We start from the raw sequence: 15,990 nt of genomic DNA, 5'->3' as shown, positions 1-15,990 counted from the left end.
ATCGCAGACACAGTCCATGCACTGCCGTGACCAGTGTTGCCAACTCGCCATGGCCCGTGTGTCGAGCATTACAAATACCATTTCGTTAAATTTTTTTTGGGATGTTTTGGCTTCTGTCCCACAGAGGACAATTCTGTGTCCGCCAGTGTCCGGGTTGAAAGATACACGGTCTATCTATCAAGATTGCTAGGAATGCACTCCAACGACGATAATCAGTTGTACCAACTATTTCGTTAATTAAAAAGGTCAATTTATTTTAGCTACAAAGATACGTTTTCGTTTTTTTTAACTAAAACTTCCAACTAAATAAATAAATAAATAAAGATAAGACTAAAGCCTAAAAAAAGTTAATACACTTTGAAATTATGTTTGAGCCATCTCTGAGTTACTTTATTGTCTAAATTGAGTGTGTTCGTTTGTACTACTTAAGATGTACAATAACAAATGATTAAATTTTAAAAACTCCTGTCGTTCTCAAAAGTTACGAAAATAAAAGTTTCTCAAGTGTCCCAAACAAAAGTTTCTTTCAAACAAAGGCGAAAGGAATAAAAGAGCATTAAAAAATTTACGAAAAATGTAAAAATCTGGCAGCACTGGCTTTGAAACGATCCATAGACTACAGTGTGTACTTTTTAATTTATTTCATGACCATGGATACACGTCCTTCAGTCGAAATATTAAAGTCTTAATATTATTATTATACATAAAAAGTAATATAATAAATAGACCTTTCAGTATTCGTCTACTTTCCCGATCGGTCCGCTTGTATAAATAGTTTTAGCAAAGAACAAAATAAAATTAAATTCAAGCCTATGGTAGACAGATATATTTAATATCGGCAGTAGCAAATAATGGAGTTTCTATATTTTATGATTTAAAAAAATCTATGCTGGCAATTCGTAGGACTAATAATTAAGGGTCGTATTCCAGAACTCTACTCAATGCTCAAGTCAGGACTTGAGTATGATTTAAAGCACCAGAAATCATACTCAAGTCCTTGCCATTAGGGTCGTATTTCCAGTGCTTGAAATCAGTCGTCGATTGCAGTGAGCACTGAAAATCATACTCAAGTCCTTGCCATTAGGGTCGTATTTCCAGTTCTTGAAATCATACTCAAGTCTGCTCAAATCCTGACTTGAGCATTGAGTGCAGTTCTGGAATACTACCCTGAGGGTCGTATTCTAGAACTCTACTCAATGCTCAAGTCAGGATTTGAGTATGGTTTGAAGCACTCGAAACCATACTAAAGTCCCTGCCATTAGGGTCGTATTTCCAGTTTCCAGTGCAATCCTGACTTGAGCATTGAGTAGAGTTCTAGAATATGACCCTGAATCTTTGATTATACAGGCTAAAATTGAAATCACTGGCATCTCTTCTCGTGATACCAATTAAATTAAGATAAAAATTTATGCAAGTGTAAGCTGTCAATATTGTAACAAGAAAACCAGAAAATCTTTACACGCAAACCATGCGATAGACTATTATTGAAAATAATCATGAAATAATAATAATAATAAAACAAAAATAAAAAACTAACTAAAATATTCCAAATTAAACGCTGTCATCGTTAAAATAAATACTTCCCACGGGTTTACGACCTTCAACTTCTACGTTCCGCTGAACACAATTTCTCTGTAAACAAAAATAAGCATATGTTGCTATACAGTCGTCATTCAAAATTCAAATGAGTGCAACAGCAACAGTGCATTTCGGGTGAACTTCGTTAAGGCACGTTAAACGGCTTCCCTCGCTATGAGAGGGAATCAAACCCACGACTTCCTAAACGAGAGACTAACATCTAAACACTGCACCATGGAAGCAGTCAACCATGGGAATCGAACCCATGACTCTAACCTCACGCTCTAACCACTATTTGACATACTACATTTTCATTGTTTACTTATTATGTTCTAAAGAATATGGATCATGGCGAACAGGTTGATGTGATCTACACGGATTTTGAGAACGCTTTTCACATTATCCTTCTTAATAAGCTCCCAACTCTTGTAATAAAAGGGAATTTACTTAAATTAACGGAATCATATTTAAGCATTCGCCTTCAAGTGGATCGTCGACTTCGTGACAATACCTTGCGAGGTGCCTCAAGCCACATGTTCAGTGCTACAAACTAAAAGAATACACTCACGTCTGAGAAATAATTTTATTAACATTTTATTCACAAATTAGAAACATAATATTTCATTTTTTATTCTACCTAATCCACATTTTGAATCTGATAGAAGTCATAGAGTTTTTTTTTACCTAACTTACAACTAAATGAGGTTTCATTACATCCAACACCCCCTCTTAATATGAAGACTTAATGAATAAATGAAATCCCACTGTTGACTAAATAAAAACAAACGTATCTCTTACTTTTATACACAAAGGCGTTAATGAACTTCAACATAAAAACAAAACTCTTTTAAAAACAAAAAACTAAACAAAGCACAACCACACACAACACATTATTCAAAACTCTTCAAATAGCGTTTTGTCAAGAGGTTTTGTAAAGATATCGACTAACTGTTCCTTGATATCAATGTACTTCAAAACAATAGTTCTTTTAACTTGTTCTCGGATATAATTTGAGTCTAACCTCTCTGTTATTTTTATTGCACCCTGATTATCCTCGTACAAAATTGTTCTAGGCTGTTTATCATTATCATTTAAAAGAATGTATCTTCTAATACTTTACATGATCATACAGCTTCAGTACAAGCTTAACTGAGACGATAAAGCTACACATTGTTTCTTTTTAGATAGCCGGCTTACAGTACATCCAAAAACTTTATTTACATAACCAGTTTAAGACTTACGGTCTAGTAGGTCACTGCCCAATCTGAATCTAGCCATCAACAAAAGAATCGGAATAATTTTTATGAAATACTATACTTTGAATAAAAATACAAATCTTTGATTTACTTTCGGCTCCAGCTTTCCACAAATGTTCTGTGTCGGATACAAAACACAAAACAACCAAACAAGCCGACACAAAATGTTTTTGTTTGAAACCAAGAGCTACTAAACGCGCTTTAAATAGCTTATTTCCGTCTTGGCATTTCTTTATTTTAAAAACATTTGTTATCAACTGGATGACACTCAACAACATTCCAAGTGTAATTCTCCACAAGGGATGCTATTTCCTTTGCCATTGCATCAATCCACTTATCAGCATTGCATCAAGATTTCGGTTCAAAACTTCCTCGATCTATCTCCTTTGTTCGCTTTGTTGACTTTGCTCTTAGACTATGGAAACTAATTTTTTCCATCCTCTAAGACTTTTTTCCATCCTCTAAGACTTTGCTCGATCTCAATTAATTGTTTCTACAGATTCTGTTGAAGGAGTTTAAATATTTTTAATAGAACAGACCTTTTTAGTATGTGCATTCCTTTTATAATTTAAATCTATATATCTTTTTATGCTTTTATATCATAGTTTTCTATGGCACAATACTTTTGACTGCAGTTCTCGATAAATGTGTTTTACATTAAAACTCCGATTTATTTTAGTGTTTCTAATCTGAATGTCCTAGATCTCTGTGAGGTATCCATAAGCTCTGGATTTCCCCATATGGTAGCACAGCGTGGTTGGACTAAAGATTTCTAGAAAATAGTCGAGATGAATCTTGTCAGAGATGGAGACAATATTAGACAGTCCCAGGTTGCGAGAGGACTACAGCAAAGTTTCAAAAAACTTGACGGCGTGTCTAACTATGCGACGTGGAAAGTACAAGTTGAACTTTACTTAATCATGGAAGATCTTTGAGATTATATTGAGGAAATACCAACAACTCTTTAGATACTGGAAGAAACTTTTAAGATACAGGAAGATACGTGCTAAGATGCTCCTAATGGTGAAATCACACTGTCTGGTCAAATACAGCTAAAGAAAGTTGGAATGCGTTCAAGGCTGCCTTCGAAGACTAAGGCGTAAATAACAGATGTCGACTACTAGGACGCCTTGTTAGTCAGAAGCTGAGCATGTATAACAGCCCATGAGTCTACGTTACCGAAATCCTGTCGCTGGCTAACCAGCTAGCTGATATGGGCAAAGAAGTAAACGATGAGATGTTGGCTGCGCTTATGCTACAAGGGCTAGGAGATCATTATGAGCCAATGAGGATGGCGATAGAAAACCGATTTCGTTAAAACAAAATTGCTGCAGACACAGAGCCGCAGAATGCTTTAGGTGCTACAAAGAAAAGAAACAGCCACGAAGCAAAGGAAAAGCTCAAAAATTCAGACTGAAGACAGCTAATAAGAAAATTCATCAATTTGCGGAGAAGAATATAAAACTCGTTTTTGCCCGAAAAAGCATAACTGTCAAGCGCACACCACACATACGGCACTTCATGCCAGAAGGAATGATTCGCAAGAGTGGATATTGATTCTGGAGCGACATTTCATATGACTAACAGAAGAGATTGGCTAAATAACAATGTGGAGTTGGAGGAGCCAGTTTAAATATCCTGTGCTAATGGGAGCAGAGTGGATGGTGAAGGTCGACGCGATATTTGTTCGGATGAGTTGAACGTGAATGTGAAGGGAACTGTCTGTGTGCCGAAGCCAGCTACTTCTGTTGAGTGTAAGTACATTAGTGAGTCGAAACTTTATGGTAGTATTTTCTAAGAGAGGTTGTGAATTATATAAAGCTAGTCAATGTCAAGTGAGTGGTAATATTGAGCTGATATGCAAGGAACAGAGAGGGATCTATGTGGTGAAACCTAATTCTAATCCTGACTTGTTTTCAGCTTTGAAAACATCTACTAATGAGATTAAACTATGGCACCGCAGAATTGGATATTTAGGACTTGGCAATATGAAATTACTACGAGACAAACTGGCGAGACATATAAGTTTCAAGGATTCAAATTCAGTACAATATGAGTCGTGCTTGAAAGGTAAGCAAACTACATTACCTTTTCCGAAGCAAGAAAGTACACGTGCTGCTGAAATTCTTGAATTCGTCCATAGCGACATTTGTGGCCCTACACGAGTAGAGACTGCTTCATTTGCATGGTGTAGGTATTTCCTGACGTTTTTGGACGATAATTCAAGAAAAGGTTTTTTATTTTTTGCGGAACAAAAGTGAGATCTATTCTAAGCTGGTAGAGTTTAAAACGATTGTTGAAAGTCAGACTGGTAAAAAGTTAAAGGCAATTATGGCAAGAATACGACAATGAACGCGTAAATACTTTTTTGCGCAATAATGGAAGATACGGTACAAAGCAAGACTTGTTGCCAGAGGATTTATCCAAATAAAGTAATTAAACTAAATAAAAATTCTGCGTACGTCACAGTACTCTGAGACTACTATTAGCCTTAGTTGTGGAGAATGACTTGAAAGTGGATCAGATGGATATCGTTACTGCGTTCTTGAACGGAGACTTAGAAGGTTTATATGAAGCAGCCAAAAAATTTCGTAAAGAAGGACATGTCTGTCTATTGAAGAAGGCTCTTTGCGGATTAAAGCAGACTCTCAGAGAATGGTATGAAAAACGCATACACAAAGTTTTGTTAGATACGGGTTTCAAGCGATCCGAAAGTGAACCCTGTGTTTATAAAAGGAAGAAATAAAACAGTATCATATTTGTTGCAATTTATGTGGACGATATATTAATTTTCTGGTATGATCAAAAATAAAGGATATCAGTAAAGAAGGAGCTTCAAACTAAATTCGAAAGCAGAGACTTAGGCCAAGTAGATATTTTTCTAAGAATGAAGATCAAACAGCAGGGGAACTCCATACAGCTCAACCAATCGGAGTATCTGGAGAAAATACTTAAGAAATTTGAGATGAGTGACTGCAAGAGTTTAAAGACTCCTGTTGAAACTGAGTTGAAGCTCGTAAAACCAGAAGATGAGGAGTACGTTTTACCAAGTGTACTTGACTTACGGAGAATTGATTGGTTCACTGAATTTAGGTAATTCAGGAGTCTGCTCGAGGTCGGGCATTGCGTGAGCAGTCAGCTATTTAAGCCAGTTTAACAGTTGTTACGATCAAGCACATTGGACAGCTGCAAAGCGTGTACTTCAGTATTTAAATGGAACCAAAGAACTTAAACTGGTATTCAAGAAAACGAGAAGACAGGCTGTTGGCTACGCGGATGCAGATCGTGCAGGCGATGTGTGTGGAAATCTCACACTGGTAGATGTAGTAGTGGTAGATGTGCTATAGCATAGGAAAGTCGCAAGCAAACAACAGTAGCACTCTTCAGTGCTGAAGCCGAGTATGTGGCTTTTTCGGAAGGATGCAGGGAGGCAGTATTTTTGACTGCACTTCTAGCCGAGCTCACTGGGATTAATGAAGTTGTGGAACTACTCAATGATAGTCAGTCTGCCATTCAAATTGCTGGAAATCCCATGCATCATCAGAAAACAAAACACATTGATGTGAGGCATCATTATATTCGGGAAATGGTGCGAATGGGTACCTAACGTACGTTTGAAGTATGTGTCAACATATGAGATGCCGGCAGATGTGTTAACGAAAAAACTGAGTAGAGAAAAGCATGAAAAGTATTTGAAAGGAATGCAGGTTTAAGGAAAAGTTGGACTGGCTCTACTACCTCATTTAAGCAGGGAGTGTTGAAGGAGTTTAAATGTTTTAATAGAGCAAACCTTTTTAGTATGTGCGTTCCTATTGTAATTTAAATTTAAATCTTTTAATGCTTATACATTGCTTATACGTTGTTTTTCGTGACACAATACTTTTGACTGCAGTTCTCGTTAAATGTGCTTTACATTAAATTTTCTACAATCTACACTCGCGAGCAACCAAACCGACTCAATGTCTAAGCGCGCATTCAGAGTAGGTTTTATCAAAAAGTTTACAATCAAATTATAAAAACGTTATATGTTTAAAATGCTTGAAACTTCAGCTTTAAAAAAGTACCATTAGCATCAATATCGATTCAGTAGTTTTTAAAAAATAAAATAAAATATGCAGTACAGGAATATTTACTCGCGGTACCCAGCACGAGTTGGGCGACCAACTAACCCTATAAAACGTCCCGCACGCGGCTTACCCTACAGTCGTTTTCCAGAAGTTGACCTGAACGCATCTCCGTGAATTGCCATCACTATTTTGACAAAACCATGGATACAACACCGGAAGAAGCCGCTCAAGTTGTTGCTCTTTTGCAACAGGGACTTAGTCAGCGATCTGTCGCTGCTCCACTGCACCTAAGCCAATCTGCTGTATCAAGGGTATACAGAAGATTTCTAGAGACTGGTGTATTCGACCGTAGGCCGAGAACCAGCCGTCACAGGTGCACAACTCAAATCGACGATCGGTTCATAGTCTCTACAGCTCTACGAAATCGCCACCTGACTGGTGTCGACGTACAGCAAGAGCTAAGACGTGTTCGAGGAATGGCTGTAAGCGAGTGGACAGTTCGAAGACGCCTGAGGGAAGCCAACCTTACACCAAAACGTCCTGCAACTGGTCCGAAATTGACGCCAAGCCATCGACAAGCGCGCCTGCAATTTGCTAGAGAGCACCTCAATTGGAACGACGTGCAATGGCGGGCTGTCTTGTTTACTGACGAGTGCAGAATGTGTCTGCATGGCAGTGATAGGAGAGGTCGGGTGTATAGGCGCCCAGGTGAACGATTTTCGCAGTGCTGTTTCGCTGAAACTGTTGCATATGGCGGCGGCTCTTGTATGATGTGGGCTGGAATTTCTTTAGACGGGAAAACCGAACTCGTTTTCGTGCCTGGGGGAGGCCGAGGAGGAGGATTGACAGCCGATCGGTATATTACCGATATTCTCCTAGAACATGTTGTTCCGTACGCGGGGTTTGTCGGCGATAACTTCTTATTGATGCACGATAGTGCCCGGTGTCACACTTCGCGTATAACTAAGCGGTTTCTGGAAGAAGTCCGTATACAGACCATGGACTGGCCAGCGCTTAGTCCAGACATGAATCCCATCGAACATTTATGGGTCGAGCTCAAACGAAGGGTCCGAGCCAGAAATCAGCCACCTTCAAATATCAATGAGCTCAAGACGGCGTTGTTAGAGGAATGGGACGGAATTCCTCAAGAAGTTATTAAAAAGTTGATCAGGTCAATGAAAAATCGACTACAAGCTATTACTAGGGCTAGAGGGGGTAACACCAAATATTAATTAAATAAATTTATTTATTTATTATTTTATTTTTTTGTTTTAATTTAAATAACAATCTCCATAAATTATTTTTCTAAATTCCTATTTTCCCTAATTGTTAACTCTATTACCATTATTTCAAAAACCACGCAATCGATTTTTATGCTAATGATATCATCTTAAAGCTAAAGTTTCAGGCTATCAGAAAATATGACATTTTTATTAATGAACTGGGTAGTTTTTCATAAAAACTACTTTACATGCAGGTGTAGGGTCTGAGTCGGTTTGGTTGCTCGCGAGTGTATTTTAGTGTTTCTAATCTCAGTGTCCAAGACCTCTGTGAGTTATCCATAAACTCTGGATTTCCCCACAGATTCTTCATTATACTTCTTTGAACAGAAGAAAATATTTAGAGCCTCCAATAGACGAAACTTCCATAGGACCGCAGAGGTCGGCTTGTACCAACTTACACGGAGAGTTGCACGATTTTTACTACGTTTGAAAATATCTCTATGTTGTTTACTTATTTGCTTATTTGAGAATAGGTCGATAAACATGTCATTGTCTTTACACATTTATGTTCCGATGCCTCAGAGTCCATAAACTACGCAACTAGGTTGTGAACCGTTGACGTATGTATTCGCTGCATGACAGTTAAATGTGCTTCTGTGTCGTTCGCCTCTATTATATATTGCAAACTTGTTTAAATTGAATCTGCACTCATTCGCGAAGTGGCCGAACTTTCCACAATAGTGGCATTTTATATCACCTTTGCAATACCTTGTTTCATGACCGGACGGTTGCTTTTTTGGCTGGTAACAGAAACTTTATATTTACGTGCTTGTAAAGGATGAAACCGCTTTACTAGCGCTTACGTTGGCTCGTTTTCTTTCGTGGTTCATTCAAAGTTTGATTTTCTAGGGGTACCGCTCCCATGCACTGACAAAATGATTGTAGCCGCGGGTAGTGAACTTATTATTTATGTTATTTAAGATTTAAGACTTAGAGAAAACACATACAAGAATGAATAATAGTTTACCGGCTTGTTTACTTAATTTACTTTGAATTTATGGATACGACAAAAAAATATTTGGCGATAGTCGCTACTTCTGTACCTTTTACCGGCTTTTCTCACTGGCTAGTATATATCACTTTATATGAAAGTCGTATCCGTATCCGACCTTAGACTTTTTTCCATCCTTTATAAGTCATAAAGGATGGGGAAAACTTTAGGTGTCCGACTGATGCTTAGACTATGGAAACTATTTTTTTCCATTCTCTAAGGACTGAAGCCAAAACGGATGTCAAAATTATAATCTTTTTATCTAAATTAATTTTGAAGGTCAATGAAGATCATAATATTATACGGTCCGACCGATCTGTGGATCAATTCGATTTTTTAATCGAATTGATCCAAGAAAAGCAAGAAATTGTGCATTCTACTCTACGATTGACTTGCGGTCGCAAAAAAATAAAAATATTGTTGTTGGTACAAACGCAACCCGTGAGGAGGCAACGAATTAAGTAAAAAAAATAAGTTCTTAATATTGTCTTTGGATGAGTGCAGCGGTGTCGGTAGGTTAAACCTAGAATATAGTTAAATTTTAATTAATAAGATATTAATATATTACGAACTAGTCATTTATTATGTCCAATCATGCTGTTTAACCGTAAATATTCATATACAGTGTTTGAACTCATCTCCATAAAATTCTAATACAATTATCACTGTTTTCAGGATAGACGCTGTAACACTAGCCACTAGGAATCCTTGTACCTATCTTGACTCGCTGTTACTTGAAACTTAGTAAAGCATCATGTCCGGGAGTCAAGAAGATAGTCTGCCGGAAGGATGGGAAGCTCGCAAAAGCCGAAGCACCGGTAAGTACCTCATTTTGTTATGCCAAAAGTGTCGCGTTGACGCCTCCCTTTTTTTATTGTTTATCGTATGAAAGAAGTAGTATTCTTTCAGTTTCAAAGAAAATTATACGACATTAGTGCTAAATGGACAATGATAAGCAAATAATCTTGATTTATACTATGGTTGAGGGTACCTGTGCATACCCATGATGAGAGTAGGTTACCGCCTTATAATAAATCCGGGCAATTGATTCTTTGCCCGTTCCATCCATATGGATATAATAATAATCTAGTGATTGATATTACACATATAGGTAGCAGGTCTGTGTCTGTCCTGTTACAACTGTCCAATACTACACAGAAAGACGGATTTGCACCTGTTTTCTTGATCTCTCTGAAGCTTTTAACCTGGTGTCTTATAATATTCCCTGGGAATCTGATAAAGTGCTGGTACACAAACCAGCTAAGTAATGTGAGGTCTCTCAGATGTATGCAGGTTGGAGTGGGGTGCGGCAGAGGGGGGTTTGATGTCGCCGAAGCTCTTCAACCTGTATATAAATAAGCTGATTGTTGGACTCAGTAGTAAGCCAGTAATTAACACCAGTTATGCCGACTATGTGGTGCTGCTGGGTACAACGGCGGGCTCAATTGCGGAGCTGCTTCACTTTTGTGGACTCATGGCCTTGTGTAGAATTGTGTCAAGAGTGTGTTTATGGTCTTTGAGATCCCCAGCAGAGTTCTGTCTTATGAATCCAGAATTAACCTTAATAAGGCCCTAATGAGGGCTTGCAAATTTAAATACCTAGGACATTACTTGGCAGAGCATCTTAAAGACCAAACTGATATTGATCGGTAATATAGGGCGTTGGCTGCCAGATGTAAGATGTTGGCACATTAATTCGCCCATTATAGTGAGGAAGCCAAAATAACGTTATTCTAGGCATATTGTCAATCTGTGTACAAGGATGGTCTGTGGGTTAACTATACGTAGAGGTCACTTGGCGCCCTGCGCCTTCTATATAATATCGGGTTCAGGATGCTGTTTGGACTACCGCAACATTGTAGCACATCTAGATGACTTTTTTGCTGTGATCTGAAAAAGACGGCGTCATTACTCTCAAGACTGCGTTCTATTCCTAACAGCATCCTGTAAACGTTTGTGGCTAAGCTCTATGCGCCGATGATTCTGACGAGGTGATGGGGTAGTCGGCGCCTTGAGCGATATTTGGATGTTTTTATGTTTTTGTGGTTTGTCTTTGTATTTAAGTAATGTAAGTGGGCCTTGGATGCCAAATAAATGATTTATTTACTATTATTAACAAAATTTTATGTACATTTTGCAGAGGGAAGATGATTTGGACGTACTTAAACAAAAAGGATCCAATCCACGTCTTGTCACTTTCTAGATATGGCAGTTTACAGTTTAATAGTGTTTCTCACTCTTGTTTTATTTTGAAAACTTATAATGTTATGTAACTCCAGAGATATTTATTTTCATTTGTATGTTGGATTGTTTTTGATGATCTAAGAGACGGTTTAGGAACTGTTTGATACACACACGTAACTCATTTTTTGATAATTTTGTGGATTGGATCCTTTTTGCTTAACTACATCTGTTTTATAATCATGCATACATTTATTTATTTATTGAGGAATGAACAACAGTTGCACATGGTTAGTTATACAGAATAAGAATATCAGTAGTAATCGGTATAGCTAATTGTACAATCATCCAAAGATTACTACAAAAGTATAAAAATTTTAATGAAGCATAATCACTATTGAATTTTTTTTAAAGTACAATACTGGCAAAGAAAATAAATTTAAGAAACAAACAAACTTCATAATATTACTAAGTACAGTTACAAAAAACAGTTTCACAATCCACTACAGTGTCGTACCCAATGTTTCAGTAACCACCCTCTTAAATTCCTATTTATACAGATAAAATGTCTACTTCCGACAATAGCTCATTATAATTTTGAAATAATCGCCTTTAGAGGAGCGCACATACCAGAATTTATCCTTTTGGACGTAAGAGCAAACAGTCCATAACGACGACGAGAGCTGCGCATATCCGTATTTCTTGGCACCGAGAAGCACAGTTTTTTTTTTTTTTGCACACACTCAACATAGCCCCGCACTAGGGAAACCCTGTGTCGCGGGTGCCATGGACACATACATAGACAAACACAAATTACACCCAAACTCATGAGAGAAATAAATGTAGACCATACAAATATTTCTCCCGGCCCGGGAATCGAACCTAGGACCTCTGCGTGGCAGTCCGGCATGGTAACCATTCGGCCACGGAGACAGTGCGTTTGTTAGTTCCACTGCAGTCAATCACATTGTGACACATTCCATGTAAGGTCACTTGAAGGAGAGTTTGCCTTGACTGCAAATCCTGAATATGAAAGAACTTCAACAGTTTGTGATGAGATTTATTACATCTCCTATACAGTTCAAAATTAATGGCACGAAGATTATTTGCGCTGCTGTCGTTCAATGTCATCTTTATATTTCTTATAAAATGGATCCCAGATAGAGAAAGCATATTGAAGTTGTGATCGGATCAGGCATTTACATAAATAGATAAATGTAGAGGATTGACTGAAATCAGACTCAGCTCTAGTAACAAATTTATACATACGAAAAGCTTTGCTACTAATTGATTCTATGTGAAAATCAAGGTGTATTTTACTGTCAAGAATGAGTACAAGATCATGCAGAGAGTTTACTATAATAACTTAAAACTTGATCACAGAGAGTATATCTTGTTAGTTTTATATTGGTGGAAGTAATTACATTACATTTTGGTATACTTGCAGTTTATTCTTTTTACTGTACAAATCCAACCGAATAATATCTTCCTGGAACATCTTACAATCATTTAACGTCATAATGGATCTGTAAATCTTTAGTTCACATAACAAAAATTTGGTATTGATAAAACAAGTATTAATGTCGTTAATGAATATAACAAATAAACATACATGCAGGTTATGTTTTGTCACACACAAAAGTCGTTAGTTCTATCACTCAAACAATTTTTCATTATTTACAGGCATGATATACTATCTCAACACTAAGACTAAGAAGTCACAGTGGGAGAAACCAGAGACCCCGGCTGAAGAGGACGACGAAGACTCTAACTCTCCTAAGTCTGTTAGATGCAGCCACCTACTTGTGAAGCATGCAGGAAGCCGCCGACCTTCTTCTTGGCGTGAAGAAAACATTACCCGCACCAAGGAAGAGGCTATTGAGCTTCTTAAAGGTATATTGCTTTTTTCATAGTATTCACTGTCGAAATTGTCAGACAGCACACCTGATGACAAAATTCCGTAGTAATATCCCGTTTTGCTTGCAGTTATTCTCGTTCTAACGTGTTCAAACATTGTAAATACAACAAATATTGTAAATAATAAATGTATTCAAATGTATATTTACAAAGAGTAACCCTAGAGTTTTTTGCTCATTCTTCTCAGGGGAATCTGCCTTACGAATGAGCAGTAGAGTTTAATCAGTATGACGATTTAAACTGTAATTTGCTTACCTATTAAATAGTGTCCTCGTAATATAATAATAATAACGCACACACTCAACATAGCCCCGCGCTAGGGAGACCCTGTCTCGCGGATGACATGGACAGACATAGACAACCATAAACTACACCCAAACTCACGAGAGAAATAAGTAAGCAATTCAAATTTTTCTCCCGTCCCGGGAGTCGAACCTAGGGCCTCTGCGTGGCAATCCGTCATGGTAACCGTTCGGCTACGGAGGCAGTTACTTTACCTTATAGTTGGGTACGCTGGAGCATTGTTGTACGACAAGTGTGGCAGTTTCCACCCTTTCATGTATACTGCATAAAGGGCTGTACATGATACTTAAATTGAAAAAGTGTTTTATTATATTATTATTGTAAATATATATGGACTATTACTTATTAGAGCGGTAGTTAGAGTGCGATGCTCTTCCTATGCTATGATATAGCCTTAAACTCTTCTTCAAATCTCACTGGTTAGCAATGTTCATAATAAGGGGATATTGGAAATTAAGTAATTTTTTGGATCTAAATTCTGTAATAGCAATCGAGAAAACTCGTTCGAGTTGATAATTTAATTATGATTAATAAGTTCAAATGATATTTTGCTCTTGTGGATTATTTATTTTCACCAGTTTATGGGATCCAATATGCATGACACATTGTTCATCATAATATTTCTTATTTCAAGTGATAATTATGTTCTTTTGTTACTAGTAAAAGATTCTTTACACATACAACTGCCTCCTTGGCTGAACGGTCACCATACTGCTCCAGGCAGGCAGGTCCTAGGTTCGATTCACGGGCCGGGAGAAATATTTCTATGGCCTATATTTATTTCTCTCGGGAGTTTGGGTGTAATTTGCGGATGTCAATGTGTGTGTCCATGAGACCCGCGACACAGGGTTTCCCTAGTGCGGGGCTATATTGAGTGTGTGCGTTGTTATTATTATTATTATTACAGTGCCGGTGCAGATAGCAAAAATATTTTATCATTGGTATATATGAGTGAAATAACATAATGAAAAAGTCTTCGATATGTATAATAACTGTTTGCAAGTGAGTTGTCTCTAAATTTTAATTCAATCCATAGACCAGTAAACCAAATCCAAATACGGTCTGTCAAATTTGGCGTAAACAAGATTTAGTTTTGTCTCTGGTAATGTACCACTTCCTATTTGTGGTGATAGTAGTAAAAAAACTAGCTACTTTTTTCTTCTTCTTTAAACATTTGAAAAAATTATTTTCTAAGAACCTTGCATATGCAGTTCGTGGATTACTGTGGTAATAAGAAACATGGGAATGTTCAGAAAACATGTACAACGACAAGAGTGTGTCAAACTTGGCACTTATGAGTTAAATTCAACTATACGCCGTACACGATAAGAATGGTCAAAAGTCCAACGCCTAATTTGATGTTTCAACTTTGCAAAAGCAAGTTTAAGAAGCGGTTATTAAAATAACCCTTTATAACATTTATCTTTATAAAATGTATGTGAAAGTCTATTTTAAGCTTAATTATGTGTTTTATAGATTATCGTGAAAAGATAGCAAACAAGGAGGCAACATTTGAAGAACTGGCTAAAGAATACTCTGACTGCTCGTCTGCTAAACGCGATGGCGACCTTGGCATATTCAAGAGGGGCCAGATGCAGAAGCCATTTGAAGATGCTGCTTTCGCCCTGAAGGTTGGTCAGCTCAGTCAAATTGTTGACACTGACTCCGGGGTTCACATCATACTCCGAACTGCTTAAATCTAGACTGATTTCAACTTAATAACTCTCATCGTTTAATCAATCTATAGTTCTTTTACAATTGTTAGTTATTATAATAAGTTCAAGTGCAGTGAAATCCAGTATCAATAAAATGTAATGAAATTACTTTTTTGAAGAATTTGTATGGCTTGTATTTTACATTTGCAAGTTTATACTGATTTCACAGTATGGCAAAGTTATCATAAAAAGTTTCTCAACCTTCATTGAATTTACAAAAACATCATTACCTTCCATCAACATCAATGCTTTTACAATGAAAAAAGATTTATAGTGACAAGTTTTGCATTATCCATCAACTTATAATGTAACTTTTGTAGTACTTACTTTATAACACAAAATGATAAACGTTATAGCATCAGACTTAACAGTTTAGTTTATAATATTTTGAATTGAAAATTGCATAAAATGTAGATAAATAGAGTTGCTCAAATATAATGTTATTCTGCTAGGATTATTGTAATAAACTTTTAGTCACTTATTTCATCAAAGTTTAAAATTTTTGGTATTTTGACAGATTAAAAAAAAAAATTTTTTTTTGATCATTGATTTCAATTTATGCATTTAATACCATAACATAACGTAAGATTGTATTAGATTTATATAAGTTAATGAAATTGTGCTCACTGCATGCTCTGGCGAATTCTGAACATTGCTGTTATAAGTTTAATTGTATTTTACTGCATCAAACCACATATG

At 36.9% G+C, this 15,990-nt stretch overlaps 1 protein-coding gene across 1 annotated transcript; it reads left to right on the top strand.

Annotated features, from left to right (window-relative positions):
* Nucleotides 1-9,850: 9,850 nt before the first annotated feature.
* Nucleotides 9,851-15,732, top strand: LOC113238046 (putative peptidyl-prolyl cis-trans isomerase dodo). Its single transcript, XM_026474793.1, has 3 exons — nucleotides 9,851-9,993; nucleotides 13,040-13,249; nucleotides 15,053-15,732. Exons 1-3 carry the CDS (start codon nucleotides 9,930-9,932, stop codon nucleotides 15,271-15,273), a joined length of 495 nt encoding a protein of 164 aa, XP_026330578.1. The 5' UTR covers nucleotides 9,851-9,929; the 3' UTR covers nucleotides 15,274-15,732.
* The last annotated feature ends 258 nt before the right edge of the window (nucleotides 15,733-15,990 follow it).

The sequence above is a fragment of the Hyposmocoma kahamanoa genome, unplaced genomic scaffold (assembly GCF_003589595.1).
Source record: "Hyposmocoma kahamanoa isolate Upper Pololo Valley unplaced genomic scaffold, ASM358959v1 100021, whole genome shotgun sequence".
NCBI classification, from domain to species: Eukaryota; Metazoa; Arthropoda; class Insecta; order Lepidoptera; family Cosmopterigidae; genus Hyposmocoma; species Hyposmocoma kahamanoa.
This window is presented reverse-complemented; position numbering and strand designations above follow the sequence as displayed.